Raw genomic sequence first — 26,906 nt, 5'->3', positions numbered from 1 at the left:
GCAAAAAACGTATCAACCAAATACCCTGTTTTTTACATCTTTTACTAGCACTTGCGGATTACTGCAACATTTTTTCAAACTGAGTGTTTTTGGTTTTACTATTCTCTTTTGTGTCTTCAGGTTTCTTGGTGGTGTGTGAACATGATCATACAGACTTGTTCACTGTGCAAGTAGCCCATGTGTTCCTGTTTCCATAAAATGTTATTCCTCCCTAAAATTATGTATCTATTTCGGTGCCTCCCCCTTTCCATCCCCTCGAAATTTATCTCCGCTTTTCAATCGCTTATTGATCGTTTTATCTGGAACAAAAAACCTCACAGGGTCAAGCGTCGAGTTATGTCCTTTCCGTACTCTATGGGTGGGTTGGGTGCTCCCTTGGTTCAGTCTTATTATAGGGCGGCGGTTCTGGAGCCTCTTAAACTATGGTGGGAGGGTAACTCACTTTTACCCTGGTTTCTTATTGAGTCCTATTTTGCCCCCAAGAACTCTCTTAAATTGCTCTTAGAGCTTCAGTTGCTTCATGCCTCTCCTGGTGGCCCTTCTCTTCGTACTATCAAGACTTCTACTAAACTTTGGGTGTTACTTTGCACCTCTCATCTCTTGTTTACGTATGACTATGTCTCTCTGCAAGCCTTGAAGTATGCTATTCGGCACACTTCTCTATCCTCCTGGAGGGGGTGCGAGGTTCACCGGGTGGCTGACCTGTTTGGCTTGGATGGCCTGTTGTCGTTTGAGGACCTTACAGGTATATTTTCTCTTTCTAACAAAGATTTTTTTCAATATCAACAACTTCGTAGTTTCCTTAGGTCGCGTCGGCTGTTTGGTGCGCCCCTGCCTCTGACAGAGGACCCGGCTCACCGGTTCTTCAGACCATCCACCATATTGCCCCATGGTATCTCTATTCTCTACAAAGCTCTTATATCCCATGATATTCCTGATAAGCTTCCTTTTATGATTTCCTGGGAGTCCTCGCTGGATTTCGAGGCTTCCCTGGAAGACTGGCAGTTCGCCATGGTGCATCCATCTAAATTTTCCTCGTGTCTGGGCCATTTGGAACAGGCTAAAAAGATCCAGCTGCATTGGTATCTTACCCCTGTTCGCCTGGCGAAATTCAGTCCTTCTTCCTCCCCTCTCTGCTGGAAGGGGTGTGGGTCTACGGGCTCCGGCTCCCATGTCTGGTGGTCTTGCCCGCAGGTTCAGGTCTTCTGGCGCCAGGTAGAATCCTTGATCGCTGAGGTAACTCACCTTCCCCTTGTCTTGAGTGGGCATCTAGCTGTTCTGGGTATTTCCCTCACAGAGCTCCCCTCCCCTCTCCGTCCCATAATCTCTAACATTCTGGTTGCTGCCAGGCAATGTATTGCAAACTACTGGAAATCTTCAGGTCTTCCCTCTAGGGCCGAATTGGTTTCTAAAATTAATCTACACTTCAGTTATGAAGCAATTATGGCCCAGGGTCTCCCTAAGAAGAATAAGGTCCTCTCCTGGTGGGATCCTTGGGTGTCCACAGCTTATGTATCACCGTCCGCCCTTACTCATCTAATAGTTATATTTTGGAATATGTGATTTAGTTTACACTGTGACCTTGTATTTCTGTATTGGATGTGCTGTGGTCTCTGATCACTATGTACTTTGTTTTTTCCTCTTGTCCCCTTGCTTCCCTTTTCCCTCCCCTCTTCCTTCCTTCCCCTTGCTGGAGATATTTGATGTGTTATGTTACTCTCTTTTTTGCTCAATAAAAAGTTAATTGGTTAAAAAAAAAGATTAATAGGGGTGCCCAAACTTTTTCATATAACTGTATCTCTACGGAGCATCTTATTGGGCCATGTGCAGCATTATATGGGACAAATATCTCTATGGAGCATCTTATGGGGCCATAATCAGCATTTGTGGAGCATCTTATGGGACCATAATCAGCATTTGTGCAGCATTATATGGGGCAAATATCTCTGGAGCATCTTATGGGGTCATAATTAGCATTTGTGGAGCATTATATGGGGCAAATATCTCTATGGAGCATCTTATGGGGCTATAATCAGCATTTGTGGAGCATTATATGGGGCATATTTTGTATGGAGCATCTTATGGGGCCCATCATGAACTGTATGGAGCAATATATGGGGCGTACTTTGTATGGAGCATCTTATGGGGCCCATCATGAACTGTATGGAGCATTATATGGGGCTCCTGATTCAATATGGATATTCAAAAACACTTAACCTACTGATGTCTCAATTAATTTTACTTTTATTGGTAAATATTTTTATTTTTGACATTTACCGGTAGCTGCTGCATTTTCCACCCCAGGCTTATACTCGAGTCATTAAGTTTACCCAGTTTTTTGTGACAAAATTAGGGGTCTCGGCAGTGGCGTAACTACCGTGGTCGCAGCGGTCGCCACTGCGATGGGGCCCGGCAGGTCAGGGGCCCGCCGCCCGGCAGGTCAGAGGCACCGGCCGACACTATGTTGCAGTGCAGGAGATCCCTCCCGCACGGCAACAGTCCGAGGCGTATCTAGGGGGAGGGGGCAGCCGGGGTATGGGAGAGTTAGGAACTTGGAAGCAGCTCCAGTCAGCACTGTGAGACTGTGACAGCGTCTCCTGCTCTGAGCCCCGGGACTGAAGGGGAGAGCGGGGGATGTGCGGGACATGACAGCTGTGTGCAAGCAGGAGAAGCTGAGGAGCTGCAGGTTAATATCTGCCTCCCCTTTACCAGAGAGGAGTGTGAGATGTGTGTATGAGCTGGTGTGTTTGTGTGTGATATCTATAGTGTGTGTGTTATATATGTAGAGTGTGTGTGTGTGATATCTGTAGAGTGTGTGTGTGTGTGTGTGTGACATCTGTAGTGTGTGTGTGTGTGTGACATCTGTAGTGTGTGTGTGATATCTGAAGTGTGTGTGGTATCTGTAGTGTGTGTGAGGCAGGGGCGTAACTACCACAGTCTGGCAAGTTAGGGGCCCGACAGGTCAGAGGCACCCGACTCCCCCCGTCGCAGCCGCCGCAGTGAACTATACCGGCGTTTATGATGCCGGTACAGTTCAAAGCAATGATGGAGGAGAGAGCATCAGCTGATGATCCCTCTCCCATCATTCCCCTCTGCCTCTGACACTGCGGGTGCGTGATGACATCACTTCATCACGCACCCGCTGTGTGCGGGGCCCAGGCAGTGCAGCATCTGCACAGGTGATGGTGGCCGCCATATTAGCAAAGCCTGTGGCGGCTGCTGGGACCGGGAACAGGCGGTTCCGGAGCTAGTGGGGGGCACGTGGACCAAGCCGCCCAGGAGGGGGATGCCGCAGCGGCTCAGCCATATGGATGATCCGGGGATGAACATGGAGGTGTACGGGATCGGCGGAAGTGAGGTGTGTCTGCTGCCCATGTGTCGCCGTCTCGGCCCCCAGCGTCCCTGGCCCCCTGTGACACCAGCCCCGTTTCATCCTTGCTGTCCCGTGCCCCATGTCCTAATAGGTCCTCAGGTTCAGGTCATTGTGCTCCTCCGGGCCCCCCGTACACACCTTGTTACTCCTCCCCTGGTCTCCCAGTGCTCCTCATCTCCCATGCCCTGAGTCCTCCTGCACCCCCCATGCATTCCCTGCCCCTTGTCCCCGTGTGACTCGTCTGCCCTGCTCTCAAGTCTCCCCTGTCCCCTTTCTCACCGTGTGTTCTCCATCTACCCTGTCCTTGTAATTCCTGTGCCCCCTACTTCCCTCCTCCCAAGTCCCCCCCCCCCCCCCCCGTCTTCCTCTGTCCCATTGCAGCCCTTGCATCCCTATCTACTCTGCCCTCGGAATCCCCTTGTGTCCTCTTGTGCCTGTGTCCCTTGCACCCTAGTCCCCGTGTGTCCCATTGTGCCCTTCTCCCCTTCCTCCTAGTCCATATGAGTCCCCTTGTGCTTCTATCCCTTGTCCCCGTGTGTAGCCTTGTCAGTGTCCCTTGCCCACTAGTCCCTGTGTCCCCTTGCGCCTGTCTCCCTTGTCCCCTTATGCTTGTGTCCCTTGTCCCCGTGTGCCAGTCTCCCTTGCCCATTAGTCCCTGTGTGTCCCCTTGTCAGTCTCCCTGGCCAACTAGTCCCCGTGTGCCCCTTGTGTCAATCTGCCTTGTCCACTAGTCCCCGTGTGTCCCCTTGTCAGTCTCCCTGGCCAACTAGTCCCTGTTTGTCCCCTTGTGCCAGTCTCCCTTGTCCCCTTTTGCCAGTCTCCCTTGCCCACTAGTCCCATTGTAACCTTCTCCCCTGCCTCCTAGCCCCCATGTGTCCCCTTGTGCCTGTCTTCCTTGCTCCCTAGCCCCCCTATGTTACCCTTGTGCCTGTCTCCCCTACCCCCCTTGTATCCTTGTCCCCTGCCCCCTATTCACCATTTGCTCATGTCTTTCTCACTGCCCCTGTATGGAGGGGCTGCATTACACTATGAGGGGGGCTGCATTATATTCTATGGGGGTTGCATTGTATTGTATGGCAGGGCTGCAGTATACTCTGTGGGGTGGCTGTATTATACTATATGTGGGCTGCATTATACTGAATCGAGGACTATGGGGAATATATTATACTATATGAAGAACTATGGTGCATCATACTATGGGAAGTGAATTGTACAACATGGATGACGATGGCGGTGCATTATACTATATGGAGCACTATGAAGTGTATTATACTATAAGAAGGACTGAGCAGTGTATTTTAATATATGGAGGACTATGTGGAGTGTATAATACTAAATGGAGGATTGAGGAGTGCATTATACTATATGGAGCACTATGAGCAGTGTATTATACTATATGGAGGACTGAGCAGTGTATTTTAATATATGGAGGACTATGTGGAGTGTATAATACTAAATGGAGGGCTGAGGAGTGTATTATACTATATGGAGGACTATGACGGGTGTATTATACTATATGGAGGACTGAGCAGTGTATTATGCTATATGGAGCACTACGAAGAGTGTATTATGCTATATGGAGCACTATGAGGAGTGTATTTTAATATACGGAGGAGTGTATTATACTATATGGAGGACTGAGGAGTGTACAATACTATATGAGGGACTATGGGGAGTGTATTATACTATAAGGAGTACTATGGGGGTGCATTATAATTCTTATATGGATCCCCATGACTTCTATGTGAGCCCCTGATGAGTATAATGGTTTATTTTCTTTTATACATTACATAACAATGGCAGTACGGGGGACAAATATATGCCAGGATGGGGCACTGGATAGTTATGCAACTGAGGTCACACTATACAACTTTGCAATAAAGCTATAGTGTGCAAAATTAATAGGGAAAATGTGAATTTGGGTGGAAAATATTTTGGTGTGGGGGGGGGCCCATTTGAAAGTTCGCACCGGGGCCCATAACTTTGTAGTTACGCCACTGGGTCTCGGCTTATACTCGAGTTGGCTTATACTCGAGTATATACAGTATTTAGGATGCTATACTTGTGCACTGATTCTTTTGTGCTCCATGCACAACACACTTGTAGGACATGTGCCCTGCTGACTTTGTGAACCTCAGTAATGTCCCCCCCAAAAAATTCCGGAAGGTTAATTTTACAGCTAAACTGAACTCTGTCTAGCTACACTATCTGATTAATATACAATCGCCTAACTAACTAGCTGAAATCTTGATGTTAACAGTGGCAGTGTCAGGAGCAGCCTCTCTGCACTGTTAGTGTCAAAATGGCACTAAAAAAAGATGTCTGCTATTCATATGGAGAGGGACATGTGATTTGAGCAGCCAATGACACAAGTCGTGGTGTCAGGACATTGTGGGTGTTTCCTGCGCCATTGTTGGCTAGCTGCAATGTGCACACATAAAGTTAGGAAGAAGAAAAAAAAAGACTGCTGTGCTTACAAAAACGCCGCGCCTCTGAGCTCTGCAAACCCCCTCTACCCATCAAACACATGCCAAACGCTCATGATGCACCACCATTATTATTGCTAAAGTGCTGAAAATATTTTTGTGGCAACGCAAATATTTTCCCTCACTTTTACCAAATGTTACCGATTTTTATCTATTTTATAAAATTTTGCTCGGGTTTCCGATCACAAATTCTAATGTGCCATATCCGTGCCGAATTTGTTTGGTGATCGTTTTCCGAACAAACTCGCTCATCTCTAGTTGTGATCACTAAATGCAGAGAAGTCAAAGATTCTTCCTATGCATGTAGAAAATCCGTGGAGACACCATCACGTGTTTCTCAACGCAAGCAATAAATAGCCAGGTCTTTCACCGGGAAGGAACAACCATGGAAAGGGCAGCATCCAAAAAGGAAAACCACCTATGCCAAAACATGGTATCCATCCACAGACAGCTGTTTCGGGGTATTTGCCCCTCATCAGTGTGGAGTAGGAAACTGGCTATTAGGAGCAGTGCCTAGTAAAAGGACTATAAACATAAGGATGAATGACCTCGGGGAGATCAAAACATCCAACACAGCGGAGACACCATTACTTGTTTCTCAACGCAGTGATCCAGAACACTGCCCCCATCCCTTATGGGAAATATGCAAATGCATGTAGAAAAGCCACGGAGACACCATCACGTGTTTCTCAACGCAAGCAATAAATAGCCAGGTCTTTCACCGGGATGGTGTCTCCGCGGCTTTTACCCCGAAACAGCTGTCTGTGGATGGATACCATGTTTTGGCATAGGTGGTTTTCCTTTTTGGATGCTGCCCTTCCCGTGGTTGTTCCTTCCCGGTGAAAGACCTGGCTATTTATTGCTTGCGTTGAGAAACACGTGATGGTGTCTCCGCGGCTTTGCTACATGCATTTGCAAATAAATAATAATAAATAATTATGATGGGCCTGTAAGACAAAGCGGAGGGTAATGATGCTGTTGGCTTCCTAGGTCCCTGATATCTTATTGGATGAATCTACCATCTCCCCCCTACTGTGCTGCTGATTGTGCTCATATAGTCCCTACAAGACCAGGTCCAGTCTTTCTGTCCAAACTTCGCTTTTATGAATGACAACAGTAAATGTGCAGTGAGGCCAGGTATGAATTTCTGTACAATATCAACAGAGTTTCCCTTTGTCCTGACTTTTCAATTTCTTTTAAAACCGACTAACTTCAAGGAGGATTATGATAAACTGCATAAAACACATTACACCTGTGCCATGATGTATCTCTAAGCTGTGCATGGCTGATGGCTGTAATATACATTTATTTATGCCTGCAGAAAATGTTGGCTTGGCTCAAGCCCTGGTTTCATGGATTCATTCCACGTCATAAATTCCATTATGTTTTCAATTCTAAGGAATTCAGATTACTGGACAATCTCTACGAAATCGGGGCACTAATACATTCTCTACTCTTATCAATGACTACCTAATATTTCTTTTTGAAACTGATCTGACAGAAAATATTGGCCCTTACGATAATATATATTGCCAAGAACCACCAAGCCTCATACTGTAACTAATCCAGAGAGGTTTCAACACTAGTTACTCATTTTTTACTGAAGATTGTTGAGTTTGATCATTTCAGTTGATGTGTTACTGTCTATAGTCACAGTTTTTGAGTACAGTAGTTAGTTCCCAAAAGACTCTGATATCCAGTTCCTGCAGCCAGTTTTGTGTTCCTAGTCAGGGCCCATTTTTGAAATCTTTATATGGTGTTAAATTTTAGAATTCTTTACAAAATAGAAGCCTCATTTTTTTTCACTTTACCAAACAGATGGACCTCACAAATTATTTTTCAACTTCTCTTCTATCCGACAGTACCCTATAAACGGTTGTACATTACTGTCTTGGCACATTTCAGGGTTGAGAAGGGAGGGAGCTCCATGTAGTTATTTGAATCCAGATCTTACTGGAAAAGATTGCAGACACAATATATTAGGAGCAGTGTTTGTGGCCACCTGGCAGCTCAAAAGATGGCCACCATGAACAGGCTTGGCATCATCTACTCCATTTTCCTGATCCCTGGGATTGTCTTGGGCATCACCATTTAACACCTCTACATGGATCTGGGCTTACACAGAGACCCCTAGGCTTGGGCCACAGTGTTGCCTTCTGTTCGGTGGTGTGAAATGGGAAGAACAATAGTCAGGTAGCTGGGTCAGAACCAGTAAGGCAGAGAAAATACAAAATCAGAAGATGTAAGAGCAGTCTGCAAACAGGCCGGGATCACAACAGGAAACAAATACACATGCCGTGATCTGACCATAGAGGACTGAACGAGAGGATAGCAAGGCTGTATCTGGCAGCTTCCTTCAATATGCTTCGAGTTTTTGTAGAATATGGTGCTATCCAGTTGGCTGAATCAGGGAGAAGATTACTTCAGCTGGACAGCACATACACCCATACTGCCAGACTGGATGGTACTACTTGTCTCAGGCACCCTAATCTCAGTGGATGAATCGAGCCTATGTCGTCTAGAGCTTTTGGTTCCCACGTCTACTCCATTACCAGCGCCCCCTGCCATATGAAGAAGGACATGCCTGGTGACATCATAGGAGCAGATGACAGAAGAGATGTTACACTCCATCTGCAGAAGCACTAATATGACAAAATTTCAGAAAATCAGAGCTGAAAAAAATCCCCATCAGATGACTCCATTTTGGAAATTATAACCCTCATTATAATTATAACACCATAAATTAAGTAGGTTCTTATCACTACAGTATAGTAATGCCAAACACATGTGGTTTGGGCATACTGAACGGCTCAGAAGCGAGGGGAAAATTTGACTTTGGCAGAGTGGTTATTGCTGGATTGAATAATGGAAGCCATGTTGCTTTTCAAGAGCCTTTGAGCCACTAATAATGTGGAAACCTCTGTTGGAGGACCTGAGTGGGGACTTGTTTTTGTTAGATGAATAAAGTTTTTATTGGTATTATGTTCGTCAACCTAATGTTTCTTTGTGGCTTTTTATTCCATATTTTTAGGCAGAATGAACAAACAGTTAAATACCACGCTCCACAGGTTCATCATATGAGATTCTCTATTACACTATGAACTGTCATTGTCTTGGTGAACAATTCAATATTTTTACATAACTTGCAATTTTTGCAGACAGTTTAAGTAGAAATGTTAAATGACATTCAAGGATATTATATTCAAAAATAATAATTGGTTTATATCTTGCAGATGACTGTACCCAGAGATCAAAGGAACAGCTAACATCTTCAATTTTTAAATCAGATGATTTTGAGATCCCACTGGATGCAATTGAAGTTAATGCCATTACTCCAAATATACCATCATCCCTTGGCAGCAAATATATCTCATCTGATCCTTTGAAACAGTCCGTGCCTTCTGATTCATTAGTGACAACTAAGGAAAATCAGAGTCACAAAATAAGCATTAAAAACAGAAATACTCCTAAATCAAAGAAGCCATTTTCATGTTTAGAATATGGAAACAGTTTTCTCATCGAAAAGTCTTTTCTTAAAAATCCAAAAATTCACACAGTGGGGAAAAGATTTTCTTGTTCCAAGTGTGGAAAATGTTTTAAACACAAATCACATCTTGTTATACACCAGAGAACCCACACAGGGGAGAAACCTTTTTCCTGTTCAGAATGTGGGAAATGTTTTAAACAGAAATCCAATCTTGTTATACACCAAAGAACCCACACAGGGGAGAAACCTTTTTCCTGTTCAGAATGTGGGAAATGTTTTAAACGGAAATCCAATCTTGTTACTCACCAAAGAACCCACACAGGGGAGAAACCTTTTTCATGTTCAGAATGTGGGAAAGGTTTTAAGGAGATATCAGATTTGGATATGCACCAGAGAACTCACACAGGGGAGAAGCCTTTTTCCTGTTCAGAATGTGGGAAATGTTTTAACCGGAAATCAAATCTTGTTACTCACCAAAGAACCCACACAGGGGAGAAACCTTTTTCATGTTCAGAATGTGGGAAATGTTTTAACGAGAAATCAGCTTTGGTTAAGCACCAGAGAACTCACACAGGGGAGAAGCCTTTTTCCTGTTCAGAATGTGAGAAAGGTTTTAAGGAGAAATCAGATTTGGATAGGCACAAGAGAACTCACTCAGGGGAGAAGCCTTTTTCCTGTTCAGAATGTGGGAAATGTTTTAACCGGAAATCAAATCTTGTTACTCACCAAAGAACCCACACAGGGGAGAAATCTTTTTCATGTTCAGAATGTGGGAAAGGTTTTAACAAGAAATCATCTTTGGTTAAGCACCAGAGATCTCACACAGGAGAGAAGCCTTTTTCATGTTCAGAATGTGGGAAATATTTTAATCGGAAATCAGATCTTGTTAGACACCAAAGAATTCACACAGGGCAGAAGCCTTTTTCCTGTCCAGAATGTGGGAAATGTTTTAACCGGAAATCAAATCTTGTTACTCACCAAAGAACCCACACAGGGGAGAAACCTTTTTCATGTTCAGAATGTGGGAAATGTTTTAACGGGAAATCATCTTTGGTTAAGCACCAGACAACTCACACAGGGGAGAAGCCTTTTTCCTGTTCAGAATGTGAGAAAGGTTTTAAGGAGAAATCAGATTTGTATAGGCACAAGAGAACTCACTCAGGGGAGAAGCCTTTTTCCTGTTCAGAATGTGGGAAATGTTTTAAACAGAAATCCAATCTTGTTATACACCAAAGAACCCACACAGGGGAGAAACGTTTTTCCTGTCCAGAATGTGGGAAATGTTTTAACCAGAAATCAAATCTTGTTACTCACCAAAGAACCCACACAGGGGAGAAGCCTTTTTCCTGTTCAGAATGTGGGAAATGTTTTAAACAGAAATCCAATCTTGTTATACACCAAAGAACCCACACAGGGGAGAAACGTTTTTCATGTTCAGAATGTGGGAAATGTTTTAACGAGAAATCATCTTTGGTTAAGCACCAGAAAACACACAGGAGAAAAGCCGTTTTCATGTTCGGAATGTGAGAAATGTTTTGTAAGGAAATCATATCTTCTTAGTCACCAAAAAATTCACACAGAGGAGAAGCCTTTTTCATGTTCATAATGTAGGAAATGTTTTATACTAAAATAACTCTTTAACATCAGAAAAGTCACAAAGGGGGTGAAACCTTTTCATGTTCAGAATGTTGGAAATGTTTTAACATAAAAATGTATTTCTTAAAGGGGTTGTCCATTACTAGGACAAACCCTTGTCATTCTTCATGTTTGGTCTGTTTCAAATAAAAATATTCATACTCACTTTCCGTGCCAGTTTCGTTCCAATAGTCTTTGCACTCACGTTCCCGGGGCTCAAGTGAGGTTGTTACAAAATCAGCACTGTCTTCACTGTTCCTGCCTTTGGGTGTATTGAACATCAACATGAAGCTAGGGCCACCGCTGCTCTCTGACTTACTCTTATTGTTTGATATGTCCAAAAGTGGAGACAGTGAACCAAGTTTAAGAACGCACTTACTTTATAAATGCATTTGGTATTCTACTAGTCTTTTCACTATGATCTTTAAATACATTTTCCTACAGGTTTCAACAAAGAAATAAAAAAAAAGACTTTTTGATATAACTGTATTTTAACTTTAAAAAAATAAAGAATTCATCATTTTAAACATGTCATGAATTTGTAGAGTAGAAGCTGGATCAATCTTTCCTTTTCCAATGAGAAGGCTTTGTCCAAGTAGTGGACATCACTTTTAAACAACAAAAATCCCACGCAAAGAGAAACCTTTATCATACCTACAGTAGAGTGTGAAAAATAAATTACTAGAAAATCTGCAGATGAAAATCCGCAGAAGAAACCGCAGTAAAAACCGCAATAAATCCGCAGTAAAAACCGCAACGGGTTTTCACTGCGGATTTTGGAATTCTGCTGCGGAAAAATCCGCAGTGGAATCCGCAAAGTGTGAACATAGCCTAAGAGTACTGGTTGTTCTCTCTGCTACACCCACGTTTCAAGTAGAACTTTGCATCTCTCCTTCCTGAGACAGAGAGGTCTTCTAAAATGCTGCTATACCAGAAGACCATTGTGGAAAATATGTTGAAAAAATCCCCATCAAACAACGCTAGCAGCAGGGGGGGGGGGGCAAGCTTCCTTGCCCAACCAAGGAAGAGAGGCGAGCGAGACACACAGCAGAGGCAGGGGTACACTATCAAAGGCCTGGTCCAATTTCATTACACCATCCTAGCATCCAGGGCCTGATGACCAGGTATTTTTCACAAAAACATAGTCTTGCAGTACCTGGCTGACCAAACCAGCATACTCCCTAATTCCTCTGTGACTTTCAACTATTGGGTCTCAAAGCTGGACACATGGCATGAGCTCTCCCTCTATACCTTGGAGGTATTGTGCAGCCCTGCTGCTTGGGTCTTGTCGGAGAGGGTCTTAGTGCTGCCTGGAAGGGTCATAACAGACAGGAGCTTTTGCTTGTCAACAGAGAATTCTGACAGGCTCACTCTCAAAAATGAACAAAGCCTGGCTCAGCCCATTTTTTTCCACACTACCAGATGACAGCAGCACATAAAGTGTTTTTAATGTTCAATATTTGAATGAAGCCCTCCAGTTGTTGCCTTCAAGGGTGTATGATTGTTCCTCCTTATAATTTTTTTGTAACTTTGCACTTTGTGCAAAGCCTTTAGGAGTGTAGCGTTGCATAAATTTACCAGGAGGCATTGACTGTTATATATATATATATATATATATATATATATATATATATATATATATATATATATATATATATATATATGTAGACTTTTGAATTTATGTTTTCCCTTCACCATGACAGCACTGCACTATGCAAAGACACACTCCCTAGCCTATACAGCAAGAAAATCTGCCAGCCTTGTATTGACAAGACCGTTGCAGAAGAATCTTCTTCTCTATTACAGAATATTAAAGCAATAAAGTCAAATCGACAGTAAAGGAGCAGCTGAAACATCATACAGCAAAAGAAACTCCCCCTCCCCAGACAAGTGAACAAGGGTCGGACGTAGATTCAGGGGATGAACCGGTAATATTAACCCCTTCTGATGCCTCACACCTATACTCCTCGGATGAGGAGTATGGCCACCCTTATTTCCAGTCAGAAGAGATTGGAAAATTGCTCAAACTCGTTACAGCAACTATGGGGGTAGAGACTCCTAAAGAGCCGCACTCAATTCAGGACACAATGTTAAGTAACTTGGAGGGAAAAAAGCGTAAATTTTTTCCCTTCCATGAAAATATAGTAAATTTAATTAAAAGGGAGTGGAAAAAGCCCAATAAGAAAATATCCATCCCTCAGGCCTTAAAACGCAAGTACCCCTTTGATGAAGAAATCTGTGAGAAGTGGGAAAAGGCTCCCAAGCTAGATGCTGCCATTGCCAGCACCTCTAAAGGGGTAGCATTACCATTTGAGGACATGGGAGCCTTAAAAGATCCCCTAGACAAGAAAGCAGATGCCTTTCTAAAATCAGCTTGGGAAGCGGTGACAATGGTCATTTAAACCCGGGGTTGCTGCCACTTGCACAGCACGTGCTATGGTCAAGTGGTTAGAGGAGCTAGGTGACAAGATCAAAAACAAAAGCCCGAGAGACTACTTGAAGCATTACCCTCTCTACAGGGTGCCGCAAGATTCCTGGCAGATGCTTCAATTGATTCTGTCAGAAGTGCCGCACGTGCATGTGCTCTATCCAACTCAGGTCGTAGAGCATTATGGCTAAAAAATTGGACGGCTGACTTCCAATCGAAGGTCAAACTCTGTGGGGTGCCCTGTGAAGGACAATATCTTTTTGGTAAGGCTCTAGATGAGATCTTTGAGAAGGCATCGGACAAGAAGAAGCGGTTTCCACCTCCTTCCTTTCCTAGGCGCCGATGGGAAACCTCTCGTCCGTCCTTTCGTGGATCTGGATATAGAGGAACCCGCGGCCGATCAGATGACAGGTCTAGTCGGGGCAGACCCTGGAAAGATCGAAAGGAAAGGGGATTCCTTTTCAACAAGCCTCCCCCCAAGTCTGATCCCAAAAATCAATGACGCCAAAATCCCAGTGGGCGGAAGACTCCGATGGTTTGTCCACCACTGGGCAGCACTGCTGGCTTCTCAATGGATAACCAACTTATTGTCAGAAGGGTTAAGGCTCAAGTTCTCCAGCCTCCCACCAAATCGTGTAATAATGACCCATGTGGCCGAAAAAAATCAGGCCACACTAGAAAGAGAAGTGCATCTCCTCATACAAAAAGAAGTATTAATAGGAGTACCTCATCAAGAGATGGGGAAAGGGTTCTACAGCATCTTGTTTCTAACACCAAAACCAGACGGCTCGCTAAAAGTAATATTCAACCTGAAGGCTCTAAACCAGTACAGTCATGGACAAAAATTTTGAGAATGAGACAAATATTAATTTTTCCAAAGTCTACTGCTTCATTTCTTCTAATGGCAATTTGCATATAATCCTGAATGTCAGAGTGATCAGCTTAACAGCAATTACTGTACTTGCAAAGTCAATATTTGCCCAGAAAATGAACTTTAACCCCCAAAACACATTTCAACATCATTGCAGTCCTGCCTTAAAAGGAGCAGCTAACATCGTTTTAGTGATTGATCCATTAACACAGGTGTGGGTGTTGATGAGGACAAGGCTGGCGATCAATCAGTCATCATGATTAAGTAAGAATGACATCACTGGACACTTTAAAAGGAGGCTGGTGCTTGGTATCATTGTTTCTCTTCAGTTAACCATGGTTATCTCTAAAGAAACACGTGCAGCCATCATTGCACTGCACAAAAATGGCCTAACAGGGAAGAGTATCACAGCTACAAAGATTGCACCTCAGTCAACAATCTATCACATCATCAAGAACATCAAGGAGAGAGCTTCCATTGTTGTCAAAAAGGCTCCAGGGCACCCAAGAAAGACCAGCAAGCGCCAGGACCGTATCTTAAAACTGTTTCAGCTGCGGGATCGGACTACCAGCAGTGCCGAGCTTCCTCAGGAATGGCAGCAGGCCGGTGTGAGTGCTTCTGCACGCACTGTGAGGCAGAGACTATTTGAGCAAGGCCTGGTTTCAAGGAGGGCAGCAAAGAAGCCACTTCTCTCCAGTAAAAACATCAGGGACCAACTGATATTCTGCAAAAGGTACAGGGAGTGGACTGCTGAGGACTGGGGCAAAGTCATTTTCTCTGATGAATCCCCTTTTCGATTGTTTGGGACATCTGGAAAACGGCTTATTCTGAGAAGAAGAGGTGAGCGCTACCACCAGTCTTGTCTCATGCCAACTGTAAAGCATCCTGAAACCATTCATGTGTGGGGTTGCTTCTCAGCCAAGGGAATCGGCTCACAGTCTTGCCTAAAAACACAGCCATGAATAAAGAATGGTACCAGAATGTCCTCCAAGAGCAACTTCTCCCAACCGTCCAAGAGCAGTTTGGCGCCCAACAATGCCTTTTCCAGCATGATGGAGCACCTTGCCATAAAGCAAAGGTGATAACTAAATGGCTCATGGAACAAAACATAGAGATTTTGGGTCTATGGCCTGGAAACTCCCCAGATCTTAATCCCATTGAGAACTTGTGGTCAATCATCAAGAGATGGGTGGACAAACAAAAACCAACAAATTCTGGCAAAATGCAAGCATTGATTATGCAAGAATGGACTGCAATCAGTCAGGATTTGGTCCAGAAGTTGATTGAGAGCATGCCAGGGAGAATTGCAGAGGTCTTGAAAAAGAAGGGTCAACACTGCAAATATTGACTTGCTGCATTAACTCATTCTAACTGTCAATATAACCTATTGGTACTCATAATATGATTGCAATTATATTTCTGTATGTGATAGAAACATCAGACAAACTAATAAAAACCAGAGGGCAGCAGATCATGTGAAAATATAATTTTGCTGTTATTCTCAAAAATTTTGGCCATGACTGTATATTCAGATAGAAAGATTTAAAATGGAGACCCTGAGAACGGCAATAAAGGTACTCGACCCAAACTGTTACATGGCAGTGATCGATCTTACAGATGCTTACTACAATGTACCAATCGCAGTCCAACACCAACAGTACCTGAGGTTAGTGGTAAATCTTGCAAACACCCCCACCCATCTACAATATCAATGTCTTCCCTTCGGGGTGGCTATAGCGCCCCGCGTATTTACAAAAATCATTTCCGAAGTGGCGTCCTTCATCAGGAAAGAAGACATAATGCTGGTACCTTATTTGGACGATTTTTTGGTGATAGCAAACAACATAGAAAATTGCGAGAAAACAGTCGCAAGAGTGCTGGAGGTGCTAACCAGGTTAGGATGGGTTATAAACCTGAAAAAATCAAGACATATTCCAACACAGACTCAAGACTTCCTCGGAATCCTATTGGATTTGGTCAAACAGGAGTGTGTCCTCCCTTAGAGAAAAAATCAAACTATCCAACAGAAAGTACAACTGTTCCAGCTACAACAGATCATCTCACTACGGAATGCAATGTCGCTTTTAGGAGTTCTAACGGCAACAATTCCAGCAACACGGTGGGCACAAAGCCATACACGAGAGTTACAATGGCAGATACTGACCGAACAAATGAGGACTCCATACAATCTGAACTGGAAAATTTGTCTATCACCAAAGGTTCAGGACTCACTAGAATGGTGGCTAAGAGTAAAAAATTTAAGCAAAGCAGTGCCGTGGTCAGTGCAGAATCCAGTAGTCCTTAATACCGATGCGAGTCCATGGGGGTGGGGAGCACATTTGGAGGATCAGGTCCTACAGGGATAATGGGAGGCCTCAATGACAGCAGCGTCCTCCAATCTAAAAGAGTTGTCGGCAGTAAGGCAAGCACTTCTTCACATAGGAGAAGGGATACGGGGGAGACATGTGGTGGTGTTGTCCGACAACAACACAACGATAGCCTATATAAATCATCAAGGGGGCACAAGATCCCCATCCCTTATGGCAGAAGCCAAAGAGCTTTTCATATGGGCCGAGAACAACATTCTGTCCTTAACCGGAGCATACTTAAGGGGGTCAGAAAATCAAAAAGCCGACTTCTTAAGTAGTCATATATTACATCAGGGAGAATGGTCCCTAAACCAGGGAATATTTGGGAAAATCTGTGCCAGCTGGGGCGTTCCAGAAATAGACTCGTTTGCCACAAGAGAAAATCGAAAGGTGAGGAGGTTCTATTCTCTGAACCCGAGAGAACACCCGGAGGGAGTAGATGCGTTTCTATACCGATGGAACTTTCATCTAGCATACGCATTTCCCCCGATACCATTAGTCCCGACAGTCCTCAAGAAAATTCGGGAAGACAAGGCACGAGTTATCCTCATAGCTCCCTTTTGGCCGAAAATGGCATGGTTCACGTGGCTCAGACGCATGTCTATCTCGGACCCCGTGGATCCTCCCAGATGCCTCGGATTTCCTACACCAGGGACCAGTTCAACATCCCCAGTACATGGGCTACATCTCACCGCCTGGAACTTGAGAGGGGGCTTCTATTAGCAAAAGGATTCTCAAACCCTTTGGTGACCACGTTGCTCTCTAGCAGGAAAAAAGTCACATCAGAGAAATACCAACAAATTTGGCAAAAATTCCTGGAATTCTAGGGGCGACAGTTGTCCGAGACAAGAAGTTCCGGTAAAAGAAATTCTAGAATTTCTCCAAAAAGGGTTAGAGAGGGGGCTATCTACTAGCACCTTAAAGGTGCAAGTCTCTGCCCTGGGTGCGCTGTTTGATCAGAAACTTGCTGACCACCCTTGGGTCTATAGATTAATCCGAGCCTCCTTTATATCTAGACCCTCAAAATTATTACCTAAGATGGCTCCCTGGGATCTAAATTTAGTTTTAAATGCTCTAACCATTTCCCCCTTTGAGCCTCTTGATTCTATTTCAATAAAATCCTTAACCCTAAAAACGGTCCTCCTGGTTGCCTTAACTTCAGCCCGTCGTACCTGCGAGCTGCAAGCTATCTCGGTGAACCCCCCTTACACTACCTTCCAGGATGACAAAGTGGTTATCAAAACCGACCCGGCCTTTCTTCCAAAGGTCAACTCAAAATTTCATAGGGACCAGGAAATTATTCTGCCCTCAACCAAAATCCCAGAGAGAACAAACCTTCCATTGTCTCGACGTCAGACGCTGCCTGCTTCAATACATAGAAGCCACAAAATCTTGGCGTCAGTCATCAGCCCTTTTTGTCACCTTCCAGGGGACAAACAGGGGAAAAAAGGCCTCAAAGGCAACTATTGCACGGTGGTTGCGTACAGCTATGTCACTTTCATATTCCTCTTCTGGTCAAGTTCCCCCACAAGGTGTTACGGCCCACTCCACGCGTGCTATTGCCACATCCTGGGCGGAAAGGGCAAACGCCTCGGTGGAACAGATTTGTAGAGCGGCAGTATGGTCCTCACCATCCACCTTCTTCCGACATTATAGACTAGACTTAAGTCTATCAAACTTGTCTTTTGGGAGAAAGGTATTATCTGCTGTTGTCCCACCCTAGGATTCTTCTATTTCTTCCTCTCACGTGCGGTGCTGTCATGGTGAAGGGAAAAAATGATACTTACGGGTAATTTGATTTTCCAGAACCATGACAGCACCGCCTTAATCCCCACCCTATCTTGGTGATGGTTGTGTGATTCACAAAAAAACAAACAAAAGAGAAGTTATTATATATGAGTAAATATATATATATATATATATATGTGTGTATATATATATATATATATATATATATATATATATATATGCAAAAGAAAAATATGTATAGATTAAAACTAATAAAGAGCTATACAATGTAAATTATAATATGAGTGTATACTAATAAAGCGGTCATCTTCCATACTCTGAAACAAACTGAGGAGAGAGGGGCCACCCCATTCTTTTATCTCTACTACAGGTTTCCTGTTCCTGGGGGCAGATGCCATCTCTCACGTGCGGTGCTGTCATGGTTCTGGAAAATCAAATTACCCGTTAGTAATTATCATTTATTTTTCTGGTTTGTCCAGAAAACACAGATTTTTGTTCATATAAACCTGTAATATTGACTTGTAAGTTGAAATTAGATGTAACATATTGTGCTGTTATCCTGGATGACTTGAGATACAGAATAATTGAATAATGATTTTTGCTGATATGTTGATTACACATTGTTCAGGCCAGCTTGCTTGTTGGCTTACAAACAGAGGATAAGAAACCATGCAAATTGATTAAATAATCAAATAATGCGAGTTGATCTCATTGCCATTCTTCCCGTTTACTTCTGGATGCTGGCTTGAAGGAGATTTGTAAACTATAAAAAGAGGATATCATGCGCTTCTGTAACATATACCTACATACACAGATTTACATCCAAAGAACCTTGAGACTCTCTATAAGACAGCATGGCTCCAACATGAGGGACACAGATTTGTCATTCCGTAGGATGCCAGTTTAGGGATCCATGGCCCCGGCTGAAAAAAAAAAGTAGTGTAGCTTACATATTACTAGTCAAATTAAATCTATCAAAGTGTATCGAAAAGTGTGTTCTGTGTTGTGAATTCTGTGGCCAAGCTGCCTCCTGTGGTCGTGAGTGGTACTTCGGCTGGTTCTGTCTATGAGCTTCCTTTGGTGGATGAGAGTGGTACTGCGGCTTCTGAGTTTCCTTCCTCAGGTGATGAGGTTAAGTCGTTAGGTGCTGCTCTATTTAACTCCACCTAGTGCTTTGATCCTGGCCTCCAGTCAATATTCTAGTATTGGTCTTGCTTTCTCCTGGATCGTTCCTGTGGCCTGTCTATCCTGCACAAGCTAAGTTTTGCTTGTGTTATTTTTGTTTGCTATTTTTTCTGTCCAGCTTGCTATATTGGTTTTTCTTGCTTGCTGGAAGCTCTGGGACGCAGAGGGAGCACCTCCGTACCGTTAGTCGGTGCGGAGGGTCTTTTTGCCCCCTCTGCGTGGTTGTTTGTAGGGTTTTGTGTTGACCGCAAAGCAATCTTTCCTATCTTCGGTCTGTTCAGTAAGTTGGGCCTCACTTTGATAAATCTATTTCATCTCTGCGTTTGTATTTTCATCTCAACTCACAGTCATTATATGTGGGGGGCTGCCTTTTCCTTTGGGGTATTTCTCTGAGGCAAGGTTGGCTTATTTTTCTATCTTCAGGGCTAGCTAGTTTCTCAGGCTGTGCTCGAGGCGCATAGGACTGGTCAGGAGCGCTCCACGGCTACCTTTAGTGTGGTTGGATAGGATTAGGGATTGCGGTCAGCAGAGTTCCCACGTCTCAGAGCTCGTCCTATGTTTTTGGTAATTGTCAGGTCACTTTGTGTGCTCTGAACTTCAAGGTCCATTGTGGTTCTGAATTACCTATTCTCAACAGTACTGGAGGCCAAAAGTACTAATGCTTCTCAATAGAGGGAAAAGAGAAGTTCTGAGACCATTTTTTTTTCTTTGCACTGTGTTCTGTCTTTCTTTTCCCCTTTACATCAGGGTGGTTCAGAACACAGGTGTGGACATGAACATTCAGGGTCTATTCTCTTTGATGGATAATCTCGCTATAAATGTACAAAATATTCAAGATTTAGTGGTTCAGAATCCTATGTTAGAGCCTAAAATTCCTATTCCTGAGTTATTTTCTGGAGATAGAGCTAAGTTTTTGAATTTTAAAAATAATTGTAAACTATTTCTGGCTTTGAAACCCCGCTCCTCTGGTGACCCAGTTCAACAAGTTAGGATCATTATTTCTTTATTACGTGGCGACCCTCAAGACTGGGCATTTTCCCTTGCGCCAGGAGATCCTGCATTATGTAATATTGATGCGTTTTTTCTGGCGCTCGGATTGCTGTACGATGAACCTAATTCAGTGGATCAGGCAGAGAAAAATTTGCTGGCTCTGTATCAGGGTCAGGATGAGATAGAGATTTATTGTCAGAAGTTTAGAAAGTGGTCCGTGCTCACTCAATGGAATGAATGTGCGCTGGCAGCTATTTTCAGAAAGGGTCTCTCTGAAGCCCTTAAGGATGTCATGGTGGGATTTCCTATGCCTGCTGGTCTGAATGAGTCTATGTCTTTGGCCATTCAGATCGGTCGACGCTTGCGTGAGCGTAAATCTGTGCACCATTTGGCGGTATTATCTGAGCATAAACCTGAGCCTATGCAGTGCGATAGGACTTTGACCAGAGCTGAAAGGCAAGAACACAGACGTCAGAATGGGCTGTGTTTCTACTGTGGTGATTCCACTCATGCTATCTCCGATTGTTCTAAGCGTACTAAGCGGTTCGCTAGGTCTGCCACCATTGGTACGGTACAGTCAAAATTTATTTTGTCCGTTACTTTGATCTGCTCTTTGTCTTCCTATTCTGTCATGGCATTTGTGGATTCAGGCGCTGCCCTGAATTTGATGGACTTGGAGTTTGCTAGGCGCTGTGGGTTTGTCTTGGAGCCCTTGCAGTGTCCTATTCCATTGAGAGGAATTGATGCTACGCCTTTGGCCAAGAATAAGCCTCAGTACTGGACCCAACTGACCATGTGCATGGCTCCTGCGCACCAGGAGGATATTCGCTTTCTGGTGTTGCATAATCTGCATGATGTCGTCGTGTTGGGGTTGCCATGGCTACAAGTCCATAACCCAGTATTAGATTGGAAATCAATGTCTGTGTCCAGCTGGGGTTGTCAGGGGGTACATGGTGATGTTCCATTTCTGTCTATCTCGTCATCCACCCCTTCTGAGGTCCCAGAGTTCTTGTCTGATTACCGGGATGTATTCGATGAGCCCAAGTCCAATGCCCTACCTCCGCATAGGGATTGTGATTGTGCTATCGATTTGATTCCTGGTAGTAAGTTTCCTAAGGGTCGACTGTTTAATTTATCTGTACCTGAGCACGCCGCTATGCGGAGTTACGTGAAGGAGTCTTTGGAGAAGGGTCATATTCACCCGTCATCGTCGCCATTGGGAGCGGGGTTCTTTTTTGTGGCCAAGAAGGATGGTTCGCTGAGACCTTGTATTGATTACCGCCTTCTAAATAAAATTACGGTCAAATTTCAGTACCCCTTGCCGCTGCTGTCTGATTTGTTTGCTCGGATTAAGGGGGCTAGTTGGTTCACCAAGATAGATCTTCGTGGTGCATATAATCTTGTGCGTATTAAACGGGGCAATGAATGGAAAACAGCATTTAATACGCCCGAAGTCCATTTTGAGTATCTGGTTATGCCATTCGGGCTTTCTAATGCTCCATCAGTGTTTCAGTCCTTTATGCATGACATCTTCCGAGAGTACCTGGATAAATTCCTGATTGTATACTTGGATGATATTTTGGTCTTCTCGGATGATTGGGAGTCTCATGTGAAGCAGGTCAGAATGGTGTTCCAGGTCCTGCGTGCTAATTCTTTGTGAAGGGGTCAAAGTGTCTCTTTGGTGTTCAGAAGATTTCATTTTTGGGGTTCATTTTTTCTCCTTCTACTATCGAGATGGACCCTGTTAAAGTTCAGGCCATTTATGATTGGACTCAGCCTACATCTCTGAAGAGTCTGCAGAAGTTCCTGGGCTTTGCTAATTTTTATCGTCGCTTCATCAATAATTTTTCTAGTATTGCTAAACCGTTGACTGATTTAACCAAGAAGGGTGCTGATGTGGTCATTTGGTCTTCTGCTGCTGTGGAAGCTTTTCAGGAGTTGAAGCGTCGTTTTTCTTCTGCCCCTGTGTTGTGCCAACCAGATGTTTCGCTTCCGTTCCAGGTCGAGGTTGATGCGTGTGAAATTGGAGCAGGGGCTGTTTTGTCGCAGAGAAGTTCTGATTGCTCGGTGATGAAACCATGCGCCTTCTTTTCCAGGAAATTTTCGCCTGCTGAGCGAAATTATGATGTTGGCAATCGAGAGTTGCTAGCCATGAAGTGGGCATTCGAGGAGTGGCGTCATTGGCTTGAAGGAGCTAAGCATCGCGTGGTGGTCTTGACTGATCACAAGAACTTGACTTATCTCGAGTCTGCCAAACGGTTGAATCCTAGACAGGCTCGTTGGTCGCTGTTTTTCTCCCGTTTTGACTTTGTGGTTTCGTACCTTCCGGGCTCTAAAAATGTGAAGGCGGATGCCCTGTCTAGGAGTTTTGTGCCCGATTCTCCGGGTTTGTCTGAGCCGGCGGGTATCCTCAAGGAAGGAGTAATTGTGTCTGCCATCTCCCCTGATTTGCGGCGGGTGCTGCAAAAATTTCAGGCTAATAGACCTGACCGTTGCCCAGCGGAGAAACTGTTTGTCCCTGATAGGTGGACAAATAAAGTTATCTCTGAGGTTCATTGTTCGGTGTTGGCTGGTCATCCTGGAATCTTTGGTACCAGCGATTTGGTGGCTAGATCCTTTTGGTGGCCGTCTCTGTCGCGGGATGTGCGTTCTTTTGTGCAGTCCTGTCGGATTTGTGCTCGGGCTAAGCCCTGCTGTTCTCGTGCCAGTGGGTTGCTTTTGCCCTTGCCGGTCCCGAAGAGGCCTTGGACACATATCTGTATGGATTTTATTTCGGATCTCCCCGTCTCTCAAAGAATGTCGGTCATTTGGGTGGTTTGTGATCGCTTCTCTAAGATGGTCCATTTGGTGCCCTTGTCTAAATTGCCTTCCTCCTCTGATTTGGTGCCATTGTTTTTCCAGCATGTGGTTCGTTTACATGGCATTCCAGAGAACATCGTTTCTGACAGAGGTTCCCAGTTTGTTTCGAGGTTTTGGCGAGCCTTTTGTGCTAGGATGGGCATTGATTTGTCTTTTTCCTCGGCTTTCCATCCTCAGACAAATGGCCAGACTGAACGAACCAATCAGACCTTTGAAACATATCTGAGATGTTTTGTTTCTGCTGATCAGGATGATTGGGTGTCCTTTTTGCCTTTGGCTGAGTTCGCCCTTAATAATCGGGCCAGCTCGGCTACTTTGGTTTCGCAGTTTTTCTGCAATTCTGGGTTCCACCCTCGTTTTTCTTCAGGGCAGGTTGAGTCTTCGGACTGTCCTGGTGTGGATACTGTGGTGGATAGGTTGCAGCAGATTTGGACTCATGTAGTGGACAATTTGACTTTGTCCCAGGAGAAGGCTCAACGTTTCGCTAACCGCAGGCGCTGTATGGGTCCCCGACTTCGTGTTGGGGATTTGGTTTGGTTGTCATCTCGTTATATTCCTATGAAGGTTTCCTCTCCTAAGTTTAAGCCTCGTTTCATTGGTCCATATAGGATTTCTGAGGTTCTTAATCCTGTGTCTTTTCGTTTGACTCTTCCAGCTTCTTTTTCCATCCATAACGTGTTCCATAGGTCATTGTTGCGGAGTTCCGTGGCACCTGTGGTTCCATCTATTGATCCTCCTGCTCCGGTTTTGGTTGAAGGGGAGTTGGAGTATATAGTGGAGAAGATTTTGGATTCTCGTGTTTCGAGACGGAAACTCGAGTATCTGGTTAAGTGGAAAGGTTATGGTCAGGAAGATAATTCCTGGGTCTTTGCCTCTGATGTCCATGCTGCCGATCTGGTTCGTGCCTTTCATTTGGCTCATCCTGGTCGGCCTGGGGGCTCTGGTGAGGGTTCGGTGACCCCTCCTCAAGGGGGGGGTACTGTTGTGAATTCTGTGGCCAAGCTCCCCCCTGTGGTCGTGAGTGGTACTTCGGCTGGTTCTGTCTATGAGCTTCCTTTGGTGGATGAGAGTGGTACTGCGGCTTCTGAGTTTCCTTCCTCAGGTGATGAGGTTAAGTCGTTAGGTGCTGCTCTATTTAACTCCACCTAGTGCTTTGATCCTGACCTCCAGTCAATGTTCTAGTATTGGTCTTGCTTTCTCCTGGATCGTTCCTGTGGCCTGTCTATCCTGCATAAGCTAAGTTTTGCTTGTGTTATTTTTGTTTGCTATTTTTTCTGTCCAGCTTGCTATATTGGTTTTTCTTGCTTGCTGGAAGCTCTGGGACGCAGAGGGAGCACCTCCGTACCGTTAGTCGGTGCGGAGGGTCTTTTTGCCCCCTCTGCGTGGTTGTTTGTAGGGTTTTGTGTTGACCGCAAAACAATCTTTCCTATCTTCGGTCTGTTCAGTAAGTTGGGCCTCACTTTGATAAATCTATTTCATCTCTGCGTTTGTATTTTCATTTCAACTCACAGTCATTATATGTGGGGGGCTGCCTTTTCCTTTGGGGTATTTCTCTGAGGCAAGGTAGGCTTATTTTTCTATCTTCAGGGCTAGCTAGTTTCTCAGGCTGTGCTCGAGGCGCATAGGACTGGTCAGGAGCGCTCTACGGCTACCTTTAGTGTGGTTGGATAGGATTAGGGATTGCGGTCAGCAGAGTTCCCACGTCTCAGAGCTCGTCCTATGTTTTTGGTAATTGTCAGGTCACTTTGTGTGCTCTGAACTTCAAGGTCCATTGTGGTTCTGAATTACCTATTCTCAACAGTTCTGCCCCGTCCCTCTCCAAACACACTCCCCCCTCCCCTCTCAGACCATCTGTTCCCTGTATTTTATATGACCTTGATATCTCATATCTCTCCCTATATTTTGAGTTTGATATACCCATCAGATGATTTATTTGTCATTCTTATTTGATAGTGTGTTTCTCACTGATTGGGCATATTATTTATATGGCCTATAAACCTATTATTTAGCTCTTCCAAATCACCTTGACAAGTGAGTGCTTTGCACATTTGTAAAAAAAAAAGAGACACAATATTATAAAAGTTTTAAAAGATTTTATGGTTCTGAAAATAATTACATCTCAGAATGATTGTTACAGATTTTATGTAGACACAAGACAATCCAATAATATAAAAAAGCATTACAACTGCAATTAATAATATATATCATTACAATTCTTACAGAATAATATAGGGCATTACAATCCAGCTAAATCATTTATCCTACACATCAGCTACATCGTGAGCCACATGGATTTTGAGCATCGGAAGAGACCTTTATTAGGTGGGGAGTGTAAAGATTGAATCACACGGTGCGGTGTGGATCGTGTTTGGGATGTAGATACAGCAATAGCTTCATTGATGAAGATTTTGAATCCATCTAAAAGCTGTCTAGTAGCAGATTACCCACATCTGGATGGAATATTCAACTCGGCCATTTCCTCCATAAATGAATCCCAACCGAGGTAGATTCCGGCGGGTCAGGGCATAGCTCTGTGTTGTACTGCGTACCAAATCCAGCATGTTAGATCCTGCTATTACAGATAGGGTTGAGCGAAACGGGTCGGTCATTTTCAGAATCCCTGTGTGGGGTCGGCCATGCGGTACGCGACTTTTGCGCCAAAGTCGTGTTTCAATGACGCGAAAAGCGCCATTTCTCTGCCAATGAAGGTGGACGCAGAGTGTGGGCAGCATGATGACATAGGTCTCAGTCCCCACCATCTTAGAGAAGGGCATTGCAGTGATTGGCTTGCTATCTGCGGCGTCACAGGGGCTATAAAGAGGCGTTCCCGCCGACCGCCATCTTACTGCTGCTGATCTGAGCATAGGGAGAGGTTGCTGCTGCTTCGTCAGAAGCAGGGATAGCGTTAGGCAGGGTCCATTAACCCCCAAACCGCTTGTGCTGTAGCGATTTCCACTGTCCAACACCACCTTTTGTTTGCAGGGACAGTGGAGGCTACTTTTTTTTTCCCTCAGCGCTGTAGCTCATTGGGCTGCCCTAGAAGGCTCCCTGATAGCTGCATTGCTGTTTGTACACCGCTGTGCAAACCAACTGCTTTTTTCAAAGCACAAATCCTAATGTTCCTTCCTTTCCTCACAGCTTTCTTGTTTGTTTGTCCACACTGTTGACTTTTTTTGTGCAGCAGTCCACTCCTAGTTATTGCTGGCTGCCATACATTGCTGAGATTACTGCAGGGAGATAGTAATTGTAGTACAGTCCCTTTTTTTTTTTTTTGTTTCGTTATATCTCTTCAAGCCACTTTCTGCCACAGAAAATAGACTCTAATACAGTGGGCCAGATTTATTCACTAGTCTCCCTGAAGAAAAAAAAAAGGGTGCAGATTAAAATTGGCAAATCTGTATCAGTGCCACTCCAGTGTGTGCCACCTGTCTCAAATTGTGTGCCACATTAAACCCAGTGTGTAATACTGGGTCA

At 44.3% G+C, this 26,906-nt stretch overlaps 2 protein-coding genes across 3 annotated transcripts in view; both read left to right on the top strand.

Moving 5' to 3' along the window:
- Window positions 1-11,147, top strand: part of LOC138663289 (zinc finger protein 271-like) — a 109,257-nt gene extending 98,110 nt beyond the window's left edge. For both annotated transcript variants that reach the window (XM_069749466.1, XM_069749467.1), the window contains exon 7: window positions 9,093-11,147. In XM_069749466.1, the coding sequence (XP_069605567.1) occupies window positions 9,093-10,873 (1,781 nt within the window). In that variant the 3' untranslated portion in view covers window positions 10,874-11,147. The remainder of the gene's footprint in view (window positions 1-9,092) is intronic.
- Window positions 11,148-14,146: 2,999 nt separating this feature from the next.
- Window positions 14,147-26,906, top strand: part of LOC138666439 (gastrula zinc finger protein XlCGF71.1-like) — a 57,343-nt gene continuing 44,583 nt past the window's right edge. The window contains exon 1 of the mRNA XM_069754661.1: window positions 14,147-14,235. Coding sequence (XP_069610762.1) covers window positions 14,147-14,235 — 89 coding nt within the window. The remainder of the gene's footprint in view (window positions 14,236-26,906) is intronic.

The sequence above is a fragment of the Ranitomeya imitator genome, chromosome 2, assembly GCF_032444005.1.
Source record: "Ranitomeya imitator isolate aRanImi1 chromosome 2, aRanImi1.pri, whole genome shotgun sequence".
In the NCBI taxonomy this organism is placed as follows: Eukaryota; Metazoa; Chordata; class Amphibia; order Anura; family Dendrobatidae; genus Ranitomeya; species Ranitomeya imitator.
This window is presented reverse-complemented; position numbering and strand designations above follow the sequence as displayed.